Source organism: Zonotrichia albicollis, chromosome 2, assembly GCF_047830755.1.
Source record: "Zonotrichia albicollis isolate bZonAlb1 chromosome 2, bZonAlb1.hap1, whole genome shotgun sequence".
Lineage (NCBI taxonomy): Eukaryota > Metazoa > Chordata > Aves > Passeriformes > Passerellidae > Zonotrichia > Zonotrichia albicollis.
Genome location: NC_133820.1, coordinates 64829341 through 64844511, shown reverse-complemented (window position 1 = coordinate 64844511; position 15171 = coordinate 64829341). Strand labels below are relative to the sequence as shown.

The 15171-nt window shown below is 39.9% G+C and overlaps 1 protein-coding gene across 2 annotated transcripts in view; it reads right to left on the bottom strand.

Annotated features, from left to right (window-relative positions):
• Positions 1-2296: 2296 nt before the first annotated feature.
• The window catches only part of FREM2 (FRAS1 related extracellular matrix 2), a 117584-nt gene continuing 104709 nt past the window's right edge, over positions 2297-15171 (bottom strand). The window contains exons 18-25 of one of the 2 annotated variants that reach the window (XR_012579024.1): positions 14277-14381; positions 13025-13152; positions 12801-12935; positions 8414-8540; positions 8012-8199; positions 6966-7112; positions 4273-5295; positions 2297-3630 (exon numbers count right to left, since the gene is read on the bottom strand). Coding sequence is in view for 1 of the 2 variants with exons in the window: in XM_074535376.1 (XP_074391477.1) it covers positions 4783-5295; positions 6966-7112; positions 8012-8199; positions 8414-8540; positions 12801-12935; positions 13025-13152; positions 14277-14381 (1343 nt within the window). In the remaining variant the exon portion in view is untranslated. Of the gene's footprint in view, positions 5296-6965; positions 7113-8011; positions 8200-8413; positions 8541-12800; positions 12936-13024; positions 13153-14276; positions 14382-15171 lie in introns of both variants that reach the window. The other variant, XM_074535376.1, reaches the window with a different exon arrangement.

Below are 15171 nucleotides of genomic sequence, written 5' to 3'. Positions count from 1 at the left end.
CACTCGTGTGAGTAGCCATGAAATATGGCCTTTCTGACAGCGAAGGAGTTAAGTGATTGCTTAAATTCACAGAGTCAGAGGTCAGCTTACAAAGGGTGGGTGAGAAGGGAAAAGTTCAGGGTGGCTTTTTCTTTCTGCATCATAGTCCTTCATGTGTGTCTACATCTATCAGTGATACATTTGCCAATAGAAAAAAAAATCTGATGACCTGTCACAAGAAGCAACACTGGCTTTACAGGAACAAGGGAACTGCTCCCTGCAGAGTCACTTTCTCTTGTTAAAATAAAATAAAGCCTGCCAGCAGCACACAGGAACATGGCAATCCTGCCTACCAAGGACCTGCAGGTATCTAGAGATTTCTGATATTCTGGAATTAAAAGAGAAACCCCTCGCTGAGCCATGAGTGCAACCACAAAGATTAAAGAACAAGCCCTGTGCTGAACCCTTCATGACCAGAAAACAATCAATTGAGGAACAAAGCAGTGAGATTTACTGCAAACACAGGAACTTTGTGTTCCACTGATGTGACAAATTAAGTTTTTCATAACACTTCATTTCTGACCTCTCTCCAGAGCATGATAATTATACACAAACTTTAGATCAGTAACCAAACAGAAATAATTTTATTTTTTCCTGATACAAATGCCAAATATCACAGCCATAGACATCAGCAAAAAGTTGTTGCAAATAAATATGACAGCTTGATAACAAATTTAAACAGAGTAATTATTGTATAAATGATTAAACAAATGGTATTATTGCTAGCAGAATAAGCATTGCCAGGGAAAAGAGGATTGAATACAAAATCTGGAAATAGATTAAATACATATATATAAAATATACTCAGTTTATTGCTTGGATAGATAAATATTAAAATATTTGTGCACATCACTGGGATTGAGGCACTTATTCAGGTTAGTATAAACAAGGCCACTTGTTAAGTAAAAGGAAAAATGCTAATAAGGTTCAAAAACATCTTACTGAAATCTGAAAACTTGAAGCCATAATAATAAAAAGAAAGGCATGCTGTTACAGATGTATTTATAGTTCACTGAATTGTAAAAAATCCAATTTCTTAAGAATGGGACAAATCCAGCATGCTTTATTGAAAACATGGCAATTTTTTTCCCATGAAGAGGACTTTGGTATCTGACTCACAAATCTTACTCATGTTTGTCCAAATTTTCAGTGTTTGTTTTGTCCTTTTCTTTGTTATCATCATTTTGCACTATAATTTTATATATTGTTACAAAAACATTAGTCTAATTATCCCCGTCAACCTAAATATTTCACAAAGTTTTAATCAGACACTGTTCAAAGCAGTGATCAAGTTGTTTACTGGGCTAAATATTTGGCTTGTAGAACATATGAGTTTTGATATGATTTTATAAAAACAAGTAAGAATTAAAAAAATATTTTGACTGCAAGCACTTTTAATGATATTTTGATCTGGTAACATTCAAAAGCAGAAAACAGGTCTACTGATAAACACCTAATTTCTGTATTTTATATATATATTTTTTAAAAAGATCATCTCTGCTTATACAAAACAAGCATTTGATAAATATTAGAATGTTCTATTATTTACATGTGTCCCATTCTACTGTCGAATCATTGGCTGATATCATCCAAACATGCAGGTTCTAGGAGAAAAATTCTGCTTTTCTCATAGGGATGTCACACATAGGCACAAAGGCAAATTTGATCTTAGTGTACATTTGCAACTTAGTGGTGAACTTACTAAATATAAAAGGTATCTGTGGGTGAAGCCTTTGATCAATCTTGCACACCTAATACATGGAACAAAAAACCAGAAACTTCACTTACAAGAGCAAGTTGATGTCAGGTGATGGGGGGAAACGTCTAAAGCATTGGCCATGGCTTATGGATAACTGTTTAAGGCTAGAACTCAGATTAATTAAAATAAAAGATGAATGCAAGAGTTCAGTAATGGAGTTTGACCTTTTGGGGGCTGCAAACATCCTTCAATTAAGCTGTCTAATCACCATCTTCAGAAAACCTAGAAAAGGTAGGACAGATCCTGACCTGACTAATTTTGTGAAAAGCTGATGAAATCCTATTAAATGAGTGAAGTCATAACAACACAAATCAGTGCAAGAGATACCAGCACGAGTCTCTCTGTGGGCATATTCACACTGTACCTTGAATCACAGCACAGATATCCCTAGGCTAGTAGGGCTTCATGCACCTGAGTCTTTATGGCTTACAGGACAACCATGCACAATTACTAGGTCAGGTCTATCTGTGTTGGCTGACGCCCACAACCACACCAGGAAGCCTTCTGGCCTTCTGGATGGATATATTTTTTTTTTTTTTAAGTTCAGAGGCAGCATTGTGTTACATGCTGCTTTCAAACTGCATCCTGCTCTGCTAACTGATCCCTGCAGCCTGATCCCTGGAACACCAAATGCCAAGTGTGCTGGGGACTGCCTCTACCCACCACCACAAGACGGTGGTGGTGGAAGGGAAGAGATATTTCAGCAAGGTCTCAACATCCTAATTCAGATTTTATGCAGTTCAACTCTATTGAGAACTCGATTGACTCCAGTGCTGTTTGACAATCTCATGGACAGTGGGCACCTTCAGCAAGATGACACCCAGCCATGGTGTGGTGTGCTTAACATGCTGGAGGGAAGGGATTGCATCCAGAGGAACCTGAGCAGGCTTGAGAGGTGAGCAAACCTCATGAAGTTCAACAAGGCCAAGTTCCTCCACCTGGGTCAGAGTAATCCCAAGCACAAATCCAGGCTGGGCAGAGAATGGATTAGGAACAGCCCTGCTGAGAAAGACTCGGGAGTGCTGGTGGATGAGAGGCTGGACATGACGGGCAATGTGCACTCCCAGGCCCAAAAGCCAACATATCCTGGGCTGCAGCCAAAGCAGTGGGGCCAGCAGGGTGAAGGAGATGGTTCTGCCCTCTACTCTGCTCTTCTGAGATCCCACCTGGAGTATTGCATCCAGCTCTGGCACCTCCAACATAGGGAAGACATGAATATGATGCAGCGAGTCCAAAGGAGTGCCACAAAGATCATGAGAGGTTTGTGGCACCTCCCCTATGAAGACAGGCTGAGAGAGCTGGGGTTGTTTAGTCTGGCCAAGAGAAGGCTCTGGGCAGACTTTAGAGCACCTTCCTGTCCCTGAAAGCAGTTTACAAGAGGGCTGTGGAGGGACTTTTCCCAAGAGGATGTAAAAATAGGACAAAGAGTAATGACTTCCCTCTGAAAGACAGTGGATTTACATAGGAGGAAATTTGCTGTGAGGGTGTTTAGGCACTGGCACAGGTTGTGCAGGGAAGTTCTGGATGCCTCATTCCTGGAAGTGTTCAAGGTCAGGTTGGATGTGGCTTTGAGTAACCTGGTGTGGTGGAAGGTCTCCCTGCCCGTGGCTGTGGGGCTGGACCTAGATGATCTTGAAGGTCTCTTCTGAGCCAGACGATCCTACAATAGTATGACTTAAAGGACTTACTTACATAAAATGCTAGTGTGACAAAAGGGACAGTTTCCTGAAGGTTACATAGCTTTCACAGCCAAGGATTTGACGGGGACAGAACAGGTTGTGTCTGGATAAAAAATGACACAGGACACTGCTGATCCAAACTTGTCATGTTACCTAAATCAAGAATGTTGAGAGAAAATTAGAATTACTCCTGCAGAAGAAGTCACATGCTAAAAAATGCCCAACAATGACCCAGCATGTTTGTCAAAATGTGCTATGATTACACAGCAATAAATACTACTTGATTCAATCAAAGGCTAATTTTTTCTTCTCTTCTTATTATTTAGTATGACAACTAACTATGATGGATTCAATATCATGACTCCTAGGCTCAGTTCAGCAGAACCTTGTCCTCTGCATTTTGAATCTAACTATCATCTTCTCTAGGTACAGAAATACTAATGCTTGCATTTCTCAGCAGTGGACATGCACTAAGAAATAAAATTTACCTTACAACACTTCCATGATCCATTATAAACTTAAGAGGACATAAGCATCCAGTTTTAGTGAAAACCAAAATTTTTTTCTGGATTTGTGGCATTCTTCAGCTTTATATAAACATAAATAAAAAAAAATTCAGATTAAATAGATGAATAGGAATTTGCAGGAAAGAGCATGTATTGGATCCTGTGACATGCAACTGTTTATAATGCTATGCTGTATAATCTAGCTGTCTTTTGAAAAAGTTCAGTCACATGTAAGTAAAAACAAAAATAAAAAAATACTGGTACAGATTAAGTGAAGTCAAAAACTTACAGGACGGAGAATCCATGCCTAAGGCATTCCATCACCTTTCAAACTATTTGTAGACATTGAGTTCTTTGTGAGAAACAGTACAAAATTCTACAGTAGAGTGTGAGGATCCGTCCTCTCAAGTATCATGTGTTTCTGAAGAAAGAGATCTCCTCTCTTATTGCAGACAGGATATATAGCACCTTTGTTCAGCTTCTTTTATTCTTTTGAAATGTCAGAAAATACAAAACCACAACAATAATCTCTCCCTTACAATGGAGTCCCTTGAATTGCTGCTAAAAATTAGTGCATGGTATGGGAACATCAGGGACATTTCCTTTCAAGCAAAGTGGGAGGTTTCATTCAGCTTCTTCTGTTGTTGATAATGGCAGTAAGAGCTCAGGATAACAAATTTCAAGTACATTTAAAAACACGCTTCTCATGAGTCACCATTATCTGCTGCTAAAAATGTGCAGTTCAAGAGTTTTTATGAGGCACTCTGGACACTCTGGCTTGAATACTGTGGTCTTGGAATCAAACCTCTGAGCTGTCATGGCTGTAATTATGTGGTAGCATCATTGGTTCATTGCTGCCTGACTCGTTTGTGCTTTCCTTCTTGTCAGAATTTCGTTTCCATTTTAGCAGCAAAATGATAATTGCAATTAAGCAGATGGCAAGAAGAGTGGCAGCAGCTCCACCAATGATTGTGACTAAGCTGATTCCTGCACTTTGGCTATTCAGTTCCCTGGGGAGAACACCATTGAGTGCAACCTCCCTCTGAGGCACCTGTTTCTTGCTGGTGCGATCCAGGGCTATGTGCTGTATGTTGGTTCCTCGGCTGCTCTCCACTCCAATGTCTCTGGCAAGTTCTGGGGCCTGCTCAACTCCCCTCTTTTGCCTTCTCTGTGTGGATGCTCCTGGGCTCCCAGCACTGAGCAGCGAGTGGTAATGGTGCTCCACGCTTCTTTTGCCGATTCCGCGGTTAGCGTTCTCCTTGGAACGCACGGTGTAGATTGTATGGACATACCACTCCCTACCCAAAGACACCTGGAAAGAAACATTTTTTTGTATTTAAACACACACACACACTAAATCTGGGCAACACTAAATGCAGAGGAAATCGGTGTCTGTTCTGAACTGAATGCCTGGACAAGCACTTTCAAAATCATGCACAGAAAACTCCTGACTATTTGCTAATGTGTATCAGAAGAGTTGTATTTTCTGCCAAAATTTTCAGAGGGTTTAGTCTCCATTCCTCTCCACAGTCAGACTCTGTGGCTAGCAAGTGCAGATGAAGAAGGCTATGGCCTTAGCATGGTTTTGGTGCTATTAGTACTAAAAGCCATACAAAGTAACTTTAGCTGTGGATGGGCCACAGAAAAGGACCTTCCAAGCCGAACCTACCAAATGATTAGGCCCTGGCTGTAATTCCATCTAAACATAAGAAAGCAATTCTTTACTGCATGGATGGTTGAACATTGGAACAGGGAGCCTGTGGAGTCTCCTTCAACAGGGACGTTCAAAGTAAAACTGGTAATGATCTGAGACAACCTGCTCTAGGTGACCCTGCTTTGAGCAGGGTGTTGGAACAGTCAATTTCCACAGGTCCCTCTAAACTTAATCCACGCTGGGTGGCATGGGTCCCTGCAATCTGTATGAGATGACACTACTGTCCTTCAACTTTACTCATCTTTCCTGGATATGTACCAGATTTGGCTTCCACAAGGTCCAGTAGGATTGTCTGAATATCATCTTAAAGATACTACCTGTTAATTTGAATGGTTGCAGCCCAGTTTTGTTATTTAGGAAAATAACACATTTTCTATTTCACTCCTGTTTTTACAAGTATTTTTCAGGATATACTTTTGTTTCTTCATATTCTCACTTTTTGGACAGGAAGAGGACCAAAAATCATGGCATTGGAATACATGGAAATGGATTCTTCACATAAAAAATGAGATTCCATTTTCCTGGGGGCAAATTTGAAACACTTTTTATACTTCTAAGTAGGCATTTGTTACTCTACTGCTTACAACGGGACCTTTAATTCTGAAATAGCCAGAAGAAAAATCAAAGTCTCCTTCATATTTTTTCTACTAATTTATACAGTTGAGTTGTGCATGGAGTTTTGCAATAACTAGAGACAAATAGTGAAGAGAGAAATTTTGGCTGGGTTATATAGATGAAAGAGCTGAATGCACACAACTGAAGAATTATATATGTTTAAGAAGTAGTTGCATCTTTTAGCTGTCAAATTTTAGGCTTTCCAGTGCTTCACACTGTGCAAGTTTGCAAGGAAAGAATTGTACAGAAAACGCCAAGTATCAACTTGATTTTGATGAAGATTACTATAAATGCTTGTGATTTTTAATTTTTTGTCTTTGAGAAGTGAGATGGGAAGGAATAAAACAATGCTGTGCAACAAGAATCTTATTAACTTCTTAAAAGAAATGTACAAGAACAATTTGCAGAACTTCTGGTTGGCCTGTGGAATTATACAAGAGAAAAAACAAGAGTATTCCAACACAAATACTTGAATAAGTGTTCCAGATTTTATATCTAGAAGTTTTTAGGCATCTATAATTGTGTTTGATTGCCACTAAAATCAGAATAAATCTTTCTGCTGGTTTCAATTTAACTTACAGTTAACAATAATACTTGTGCAAGTGTTTCTTCCTTAGTTCAGTACTCTTGCTACTAAGCTACAGAAATCATACCTGAAACAGAGGAGTTGAGTCTACTTTGAATCCATCAGAGCCTGGCTGTTTAACTAGTGGAATTGCTTCGGGATCATCTATTGCAAGTTTTGCATTAAAAAGTACATTTCCAAAGCTTGTGGCTTGTGTCTCTGGCTGAGCTTTGTCCTGCATGGAGGGGAGAAAAGTTTGTAAAACACAGATTTATTTCTCACAGGAAAAACAGTTTTAGTATTTACTTGCAGTGCATAAATTGTGTAGTTTAAACATGCTATTTTATGCAGTCTAGGGAAATACTACTACAAGAGAAAATACATGAGAAACAGTTCTGGTCCCATCTCACTTGTACTGACTTCTATTTAATACCTCACCTTTCTGGAATCAAATGGGAAAACTGGAGAACAACCATAGCTCACTTCTTAAATAAAAAAGATACATAAATGTGGTCTGAAACGAAAGTAAGAAGTCTATTTCCCAGACTAAAGAAGCTACATTTCATTTCATTGACAGGCAGTCACATAAATTTGCTTAGATTATTATATAATCATCTTACATAAAGTTAACTCTAAAAGTTGGGCATCAGGTCTGTAGTTACTGGGGGTTACTCTACAGTTATGTTGAGGAATGAAATTAGAGCATCCAAGCCAACTTTGGAGGTATTTCTCTTTCCCTATGGCCTACAGAGGCAACCTGGATGACTAACTTTGTAGTATACACTAAATTTTGGGAGGCTAACCATGAAACAAATTACAATCCCTCACTTGCATGTCTCCTGAAATTCCCTCTGTGGCCCATGGATACAGACAGCGCAGAGAAAAAGCCTATCTTGGGACTCTAACTTAGGTCAAACTCTTACTGAAGGTAGTTCCCAGAAAGATAAAGAATAGAACCATGAGGGAAAAGGCAAGATACTGCCTCCATCAGTTCATGTTAGCCTGGAGCTCGAGTAAAAAATTTGGTGCTGTTGAGAACATTTTAAAGAACAGTTGGGTTTTGGGTATAAGACAAGTTAGAAAAAAAATTAATATATATATATCTCTGCATCCTGACAGAATTAGAGCACTTACCACAATCTTAAACCTGTACAGAAGGGATGGAGAATCAGCAAGGCACCCATATTCAGTGTTGGATGGATTGTATTTGGGTACATATCCATCAGCTCCTGTGCACAGGAAAACCTTCTCGATGCTACAGTAGAAGGAATCACCCAAATTCTGCACTGGGTCCACCATCACCCGGCCGTATATGATATCACCTGTAAGGAGTGCACACTGTTCACATCTGCTAACACTGAACACTCAGCACAGCTAATAAAGCTGAGCTAATAAAGCTGAGCTAATAGGCTGAGCTAATAAAGCCTTCTCAAGAAGCTTAGTGCAGCAAGCACAAATCCTTTACTCCTAGACAGCAACAGGATCCTGACAGTATGGAACACAAATTAAATGTGCATGATCTATGCACAATTATACCTTCTGAGAAAGCAACGTCACTTTCTTGCCCAAAGCCCATTGAGCCATCAGACAGCCACAGCGTCTTTTTGGAGAGGAGGAACATCTGGGTGTTCAAGCTGAACTCAGCAGCCACTGGGTCACTGACCTACAACCACAAAAGCATAACGCTCTTCAACAAGAGTTTTTAATGAAAAAACATAGCATGATCTTAAACTCTTAAAACAAAGAATGATCTTCTCCCAATGTACATTACTTACCTGCTCTGCACATCTACTTGCAATAATACAGTTTAATAAAAAGATCTCCTGGTACTAGAAATATTTTATATGCAAACAACCTTTGGATTATCTGCCTCTGTGATATTTGATAATATTCTAGGTTAGTTTCTTCCCACCACATTTTTCCAAATCCAACAAGGAAGTGTCTAGGGCAACTTACGTGTGGGGCTAACATAAGGAAAACTTTTCCCTCAAAAACTTGTCTCTGACACACCACAGCCTGTTTTCTCTATCCCATTTTCATTCTTACACACAAGTCTCGCCTCTGCTTCTGATCCTCTGTCAATATTTGAAAGCACCCATTGCTGAAGGTTTATTTGCAAGTATCAGTTCTTCTAATGTGCTGCAGGATATATCAGATCATCATGCATGTGAAAATGCACCATTTGAACATCTTTTTATGCTAGTATCTATCTTTATATATTTGAAATACAAAGCTATGGTTCTTTCTTGATTACATGAAAAAGGATAAAATTAATCAATACTATCAGCAGCAGTTTTGCATGGGATCATAAAACAAGAAAGAAGGCTGTAGTGGTTTTGATGCAAGACAAAGGCAAACTATAAAGCAACATGGCATAATAAAAGGGAAATTATACAGTGAATTGAAGAGCTGGGGGAGCCCAAAGTTCAAAAGGATGCAAGTACCTGCGGAAATAATGCGGAAGACACATATATCCAAAAAAAAACCAAAGAAAAAAGAAAAAATAACAAGAGGACACAAAACAAATTAAAAAAGCTAACATATATAGGTATATTTATGTATATATATATGTATAAGTGTGTGGACAGGAAGGAAAGAAAATGAAGAAAACATTCTTTCTGGCTCACGGACAAGGGTCCATTTCACAATAGAGTCCTAAAACTATCAAAGCAACAGAATCTGGCAAGAAGAATGTACAGCTCAAACCTTTTTATAAATGGAGTGCTACTCTTTTGAAAAAGAAGCCCTAGCACCCCAGCCTTTGCAAAGAAGAAAAAAAAAAGATAAAAAATTCTATTATCTTGGAATGCTTCTTTCCAAATGCCTGAGAAACAGGTCATTGGGTTGTAGTTCCACAAATACTTGATTAGTACAAATGTTTTCCAGCTGTGTTATTTAGGACAGTAGTTTAAGTGTAATTACTTTTATGGGCATTTGAGACATTTTGAGAGTTTTTGGAAAACAATCTGTGAGGATCTCCTGGGTGAGAAGAGTAGCTGTCAGTTTATTCTGCCTATTTGCCATGTCCATCAGCTCTGCATAGGGATGATGTGGGGACACTGCAGATCACCCATGGGATCAAAGCCCATGTAACACTTGGTACCCCAAGGAACAGAGCACTCTTGAGATGGGTCCATCCCAGGGCAACAAATATCCTCAGTATGGAAGGGCTTCTGTCAGGAAATAGTGATACACATTGAAAGAAAGGAGATGTGGAAAGAACTGGGATAAAGCAAAGCTTGGAGGTTGAATATTGTTCAGGGAATTCCAGAGTGAGATGATGTTAATACAATCCTCACTAGAGCTCCAGGCTACCTGCTTGAGTCCTCAGGGGCCATGGAGAGAGGAAAAAGGAGATATGCAGGCGATACAAGACCAAAAAAGAAATGTTGAACCAGTGGGGAAACACCAAATAAATTTTTCTCTTGAGAGTCAAAATGGTTCCTCACCTGTGACCAGTGAAAACAATTATGAAGGAAATTATAAGAAAAAGTTTCCAAGGAAATGAAAAGCCTTATATTAAAAAGCCCAAGAAAGTAATTCAGTATGGGAGATGGAGAGTTAGACTAAGAATTGGGGGACACAACTCTTGTCCTGCCTCATCATTTTACCATTAGACTTTGCAGTCAAAAGTAATTTTGTCCGGTTGTGACACATATACTCACTGATTTCAGGGAGTCACGAAGTGTTTTGGGTTGGAAGGCACATTTAAAGATTATCTCACCCTCTCTGCCATGGGCATGGACACCTTCCACTAGACCAGGTTTCTCAGAGCTCCATCCCACCTGGCCTTGAACACTGTCAGGGATGGAGCATCCACAGCTTCTCTGGGTAACCTGTGACAGTGCCTCACCACCATCATCGTAAAAAGTATCTCCTTTCCATCCAATCTAAATACACCCTCTTCCAGTTGCCCCTTATCCTGTCACTGGTAAAGAGTGTGTCTTATAAGCCCTGTTTATATGTTGGATGGCCACAATAAGGTCTCCTTAGCTCTTTCTCTTCTTCAGGCTGAACAACCCCAAATCAGCCTTTCTTCATAGGGGAGGTATTGCAGCCCTTTGATCATTGTTCTGGTTCTCCTCTGACTCCTCTAAGAGGTCCATGAATTTTTAGCACTGGGCACCAGAGGACTGAATGCAGTGGGCCTGTGCAAAGAATCAGGCAGTCCCTAGTATAAAGACTAGCATCCTTCAGTCTGATCCTTCACTATTTATTTTCTTATTTGTAAAAGAGTGGATACCAATGCTTACTTAGTTTTGCAGAATGACTAAAAAGTCTTAAAGTGCCGATACTGACTATGGAATTTGTGCTATTGCGCTGCTGCTTTTTTGGGACCTGCTGTGGGACACAGTGCTTCAAATTGTGATCAGATGGAAAAACTATCATGGGCCACAGAAAGCCCAAGCCTTTTTTACTGTGAGTATCTCAAGAAAGAGAACTGGTCTTGGTTTGAAAATTGTTGATGATGGGGGTTTAGCTGGCCACAGTCTGTGACATTGTTGCAACTTTGTACCTTATGCCTATTTTGAATTGATGCACCTGAAACTCCCATATACTGTATTGTCAAATCCTAATCTGATATAATACCCCCTACAGTGTCCATTTATTTATTCCAAGGCAGCTCTAATTCTTAGCCATAGCTTTTACTTATAGGCTACCTCCAGGTAAGAGTTAGGTCTCTTTCTAGGATACTTTTCCCATTTTCCAATGACTTTTGTACATTTTTTTACCCTTCTTTGAAATATCAACATCTTATTGTTTATACTAGGATCAGGAACAAGTTGTGGGTTAGCATTGATATTAATTGCTTTGGAGTCCCTAGAAGTAGATTAGAAGTGCCAGACAAAGGCTGAAGTGCTGAACTAGTATAAATTCCCCTCACCCATTCCATTCAAACCTCTCCAAAATGTTGAAATGTGGTTAAGCCTGAGAAGGCAGGTTTCACATCAGATCATGTATCATCTCTCTTCCTTGCCAGGACTTAATGCCCTCTCAGGAATCATCTGTTCTCCCACAGGTGGCATAATGCCAAATGAAAGCATAAAGACTGCATACATTCCCTTGTGTACTCTGGCTAAGTCAACAGAAAAGTGATTGTGTACCCCTGACTGATATGGATTTATTCTGTAAGATGATTTAATAGCATAATCTATACTATTAATGAGCATGAAACCACAGCCGCACTGTTCCAGGATTGGCTGTACTAGCTCCAAATAACAGAAATTATATAACTTCCTCCTTACACATCCCAAGGTCACACTAGCCCTTTTGATAACCTGGAAAGCTTGCAGTTTATGTTCTCTTAACTATCCAACATGACCCTCAGTTGTTTTTTTAAACCAATGTTTTCTACAGAAGAATCCACTTCCCCTAATTTTTTCCCAGCTACAGAGCTTCACAGCTGGACTTTCTGAAAGATATGCTGTTTGCCTGTTACCATATGTTTCCATATGATCCATATTGCTATGGCTCAGATTCGTTTTGGTCACTTTGGTGAGTTTTAAAGCTAAGCAGTGTTGCCTGTCTACATTTCCCTCCACAGTCAGTGCTAGAAGTTCTACCTCAGGACTGAATGAATCTTCTTCTGGAGGTTCCACTTTTAATACCTGAGACCTAACTGTGATTTTATGTCAGATGAAAACCTTCTGATAATAGTTCTATATTTTCCTAATTACCTGATGAAACTATTTACTACCAAAGCTAACAGACAAAAAAAGAATTCCTAAATGTTACTATTGCATCACAGTAACTTTCCCCTAAATCAAGTTATTTAGCAGGAGAGGAGTATGTGCTCTCCCACCAATTTAGGGATGCTTTCTTTATTAGCAAGAAATTCAGTTTATAGCACTGGAACTAGAAGACCAACAAACGGGAATCGAATTAGAAAGGAAACATGATGAAGGTGTCCTTGTAAGGGTACCTGCTGGAATCGGATGTCCAGGTCAAAAGTGATGGGCTCCCTAGGATTGCAGATCACGGGCAGGCTGTACTCCTGATGTGGGGCGGTGGTGCAGGCTATCAGCTTCACTGTGTACGTTCCAGAATAGTCTCGGACCTGGGCACAGAGAGACAGGGAGCTGTGCCACCAGCACCCCAAATAACAGGCTGGGGCAGTAGGGGACAAGGTGAGGGCCGAGGTTTTACCGCAAAGTCGGACAGGAAGCTCCACTGCTGCACTGGCAGGTTGTAGGTTGGCTCGCTTCGGACGAGGCTGAGGCTGAAAGTGAGGCCCGGGTGGTCGGCTGACATAACCATGGAAGTCAGAGGTGAAGCTAGAAACATGCCAAAGAGACAGACTTGTCACCTTTAGTGCTTCACTGCAAACTCTCGGAGCCTGAAAAACATTCTCAATGATTCATAAACCTTGATGCCATAGCTGATGCTAATACCTTCACGGGGCATTGGGTTTTATTAACTGAAACTAAAATAAATTACAGTCAGCTCAGCTGGGCCTCCTTGATTCTTGTTCAAGTGCCTATTCAACTGCTGCTTTTGTACACAATGACATAACTGTATGAAGAATAAATTTAAGAGACCATCAAAAGAGTGAGACTGGAATGGCAGAGATCTATAAACCTTCTATTTTAAACTTGTTTCTGCCCATAAGCAAAACCAAACATACTACAGAACAGGTGAGAAAAAGTAGAAGAACCATGAAGGAGTTATATAGGTTAAAAACAACTGAGTTAAACTAGAAGAGATTTTCTATTTTTTTTTCTCTTCTCGCTGTTGTTCAGCAGATTTAATTTAGTTAGATATTCTTTTCCATGGCTGGCACTCATGCTCACATTTATGTCTGTAGACCGAGTCTTACACCTGTAATTATTCTGAATAAAGGCAGTGGGGTTTAAACAGATTAAACTGCACGAACAGGTCCTCAGCAATGACTAATTGAATGCCAGTGAGAGTGTTATATTAACGGAATCACACAATGCCCACACAAGACTTTTTCTTGCTCTCTGAAAAAGGTCTAAATATCCTAGAAAATCTTCAAGTTAGAAAAGAAATTTTAATGCCAAGTTCTTAGGGCAATGTAAATAATTATAACTATGGGGTTAAAAACATATATCTATAGATCCCTAATGGACACAATGGCCTAGATCTTCATCCTTCATAAATCAGGCTCTTGATCAAGTGGAACTATTTGCCTTCCTTCAGCTTAACGTATATTTCAACAAGTTTGACAACCTGAATACAGTCATCAATGAAAAGTAAGAAATATCAAGCAGAGGAAACATCTGTTTCTGAAGAGCATAGCTTCAAAAAAAAAAACAAAACAACAAAACCCACAATCAGCTATCAGAAGCTGAAATAGGAAAAAAAAAAAAGAATAGTATCAAATTTGGGGAGGATGGCTTAATTTCTGTAGTGCTGCTAAAGGGTAGGTTATACTTACCAGGATGGGACATAACAAACAGACCATGAAACCGGGCTTCAGTCTTGAAGTTGACAACCAAGCGTCCCTCTTCACTGATGCGCATGCTGGTCGGGAACAGGGAACCTGCCAGCAGAAAACAATTATTAACAAGTGTTCTCCACTTTCAGGTGTCAATGAAATCACACTCCTCTGAAACACCAGACCCACTCTTTCATCTACCCTTGCCATGTCACTTGTTTGGTGAGGCCTGCTGATACTTTTTGGGTTGATTCCAGATTCTTCTCAAACAAGAACTTACAAAGCAAGGCCTTGAGATTTTGGGATGTGATAGAGCTTCCAAAGCATACAGGGAACTTTCCTGCAAAGCCACGCTTTTACATGTCACCATGGGCCCAAACAGCTGATCTAATATGCTGAGGAAAATCCACACTGCCGTTTGTTCTTGTGTTCAGGCAGCATGGTCAGCTGCCAGGGGAATCTGCAGAATGAAGACTTTTATTTTCACCAAGTATTTAAGCTGACTCCTAGCAATGAAAGCTGCTTCAGAGATGCCCTTTATCAGCGCCTTCGTGCCTACTGTGCCAAGGCAGCAACCATCAGCATCAGCTGGAGCAGCTGGCTGTGACTTCCACAGAAATCTGTGAAACTCCTTCTGATAGGCTTTGCATTGCTGGCAATTTTTGGCAGGAATTTAGAACAAAATACAGGCCTTACATATTCTAATTTCAGATTACAAGATCTTGTACCCAGAAGTGGTTTACTTCTGTAGCTTGCAGCCAAGACCCTTTTCTTCTGGCGTTCAGTTAAGCTTTAGAGTTTAGGCATTTCCTCCAACACTCCCTTACAAACAGCCAGTGATGTATCACCATTCTGCTTGCCAGGAAAAAGAAGGAAACAGGAATGTTCCCCCATG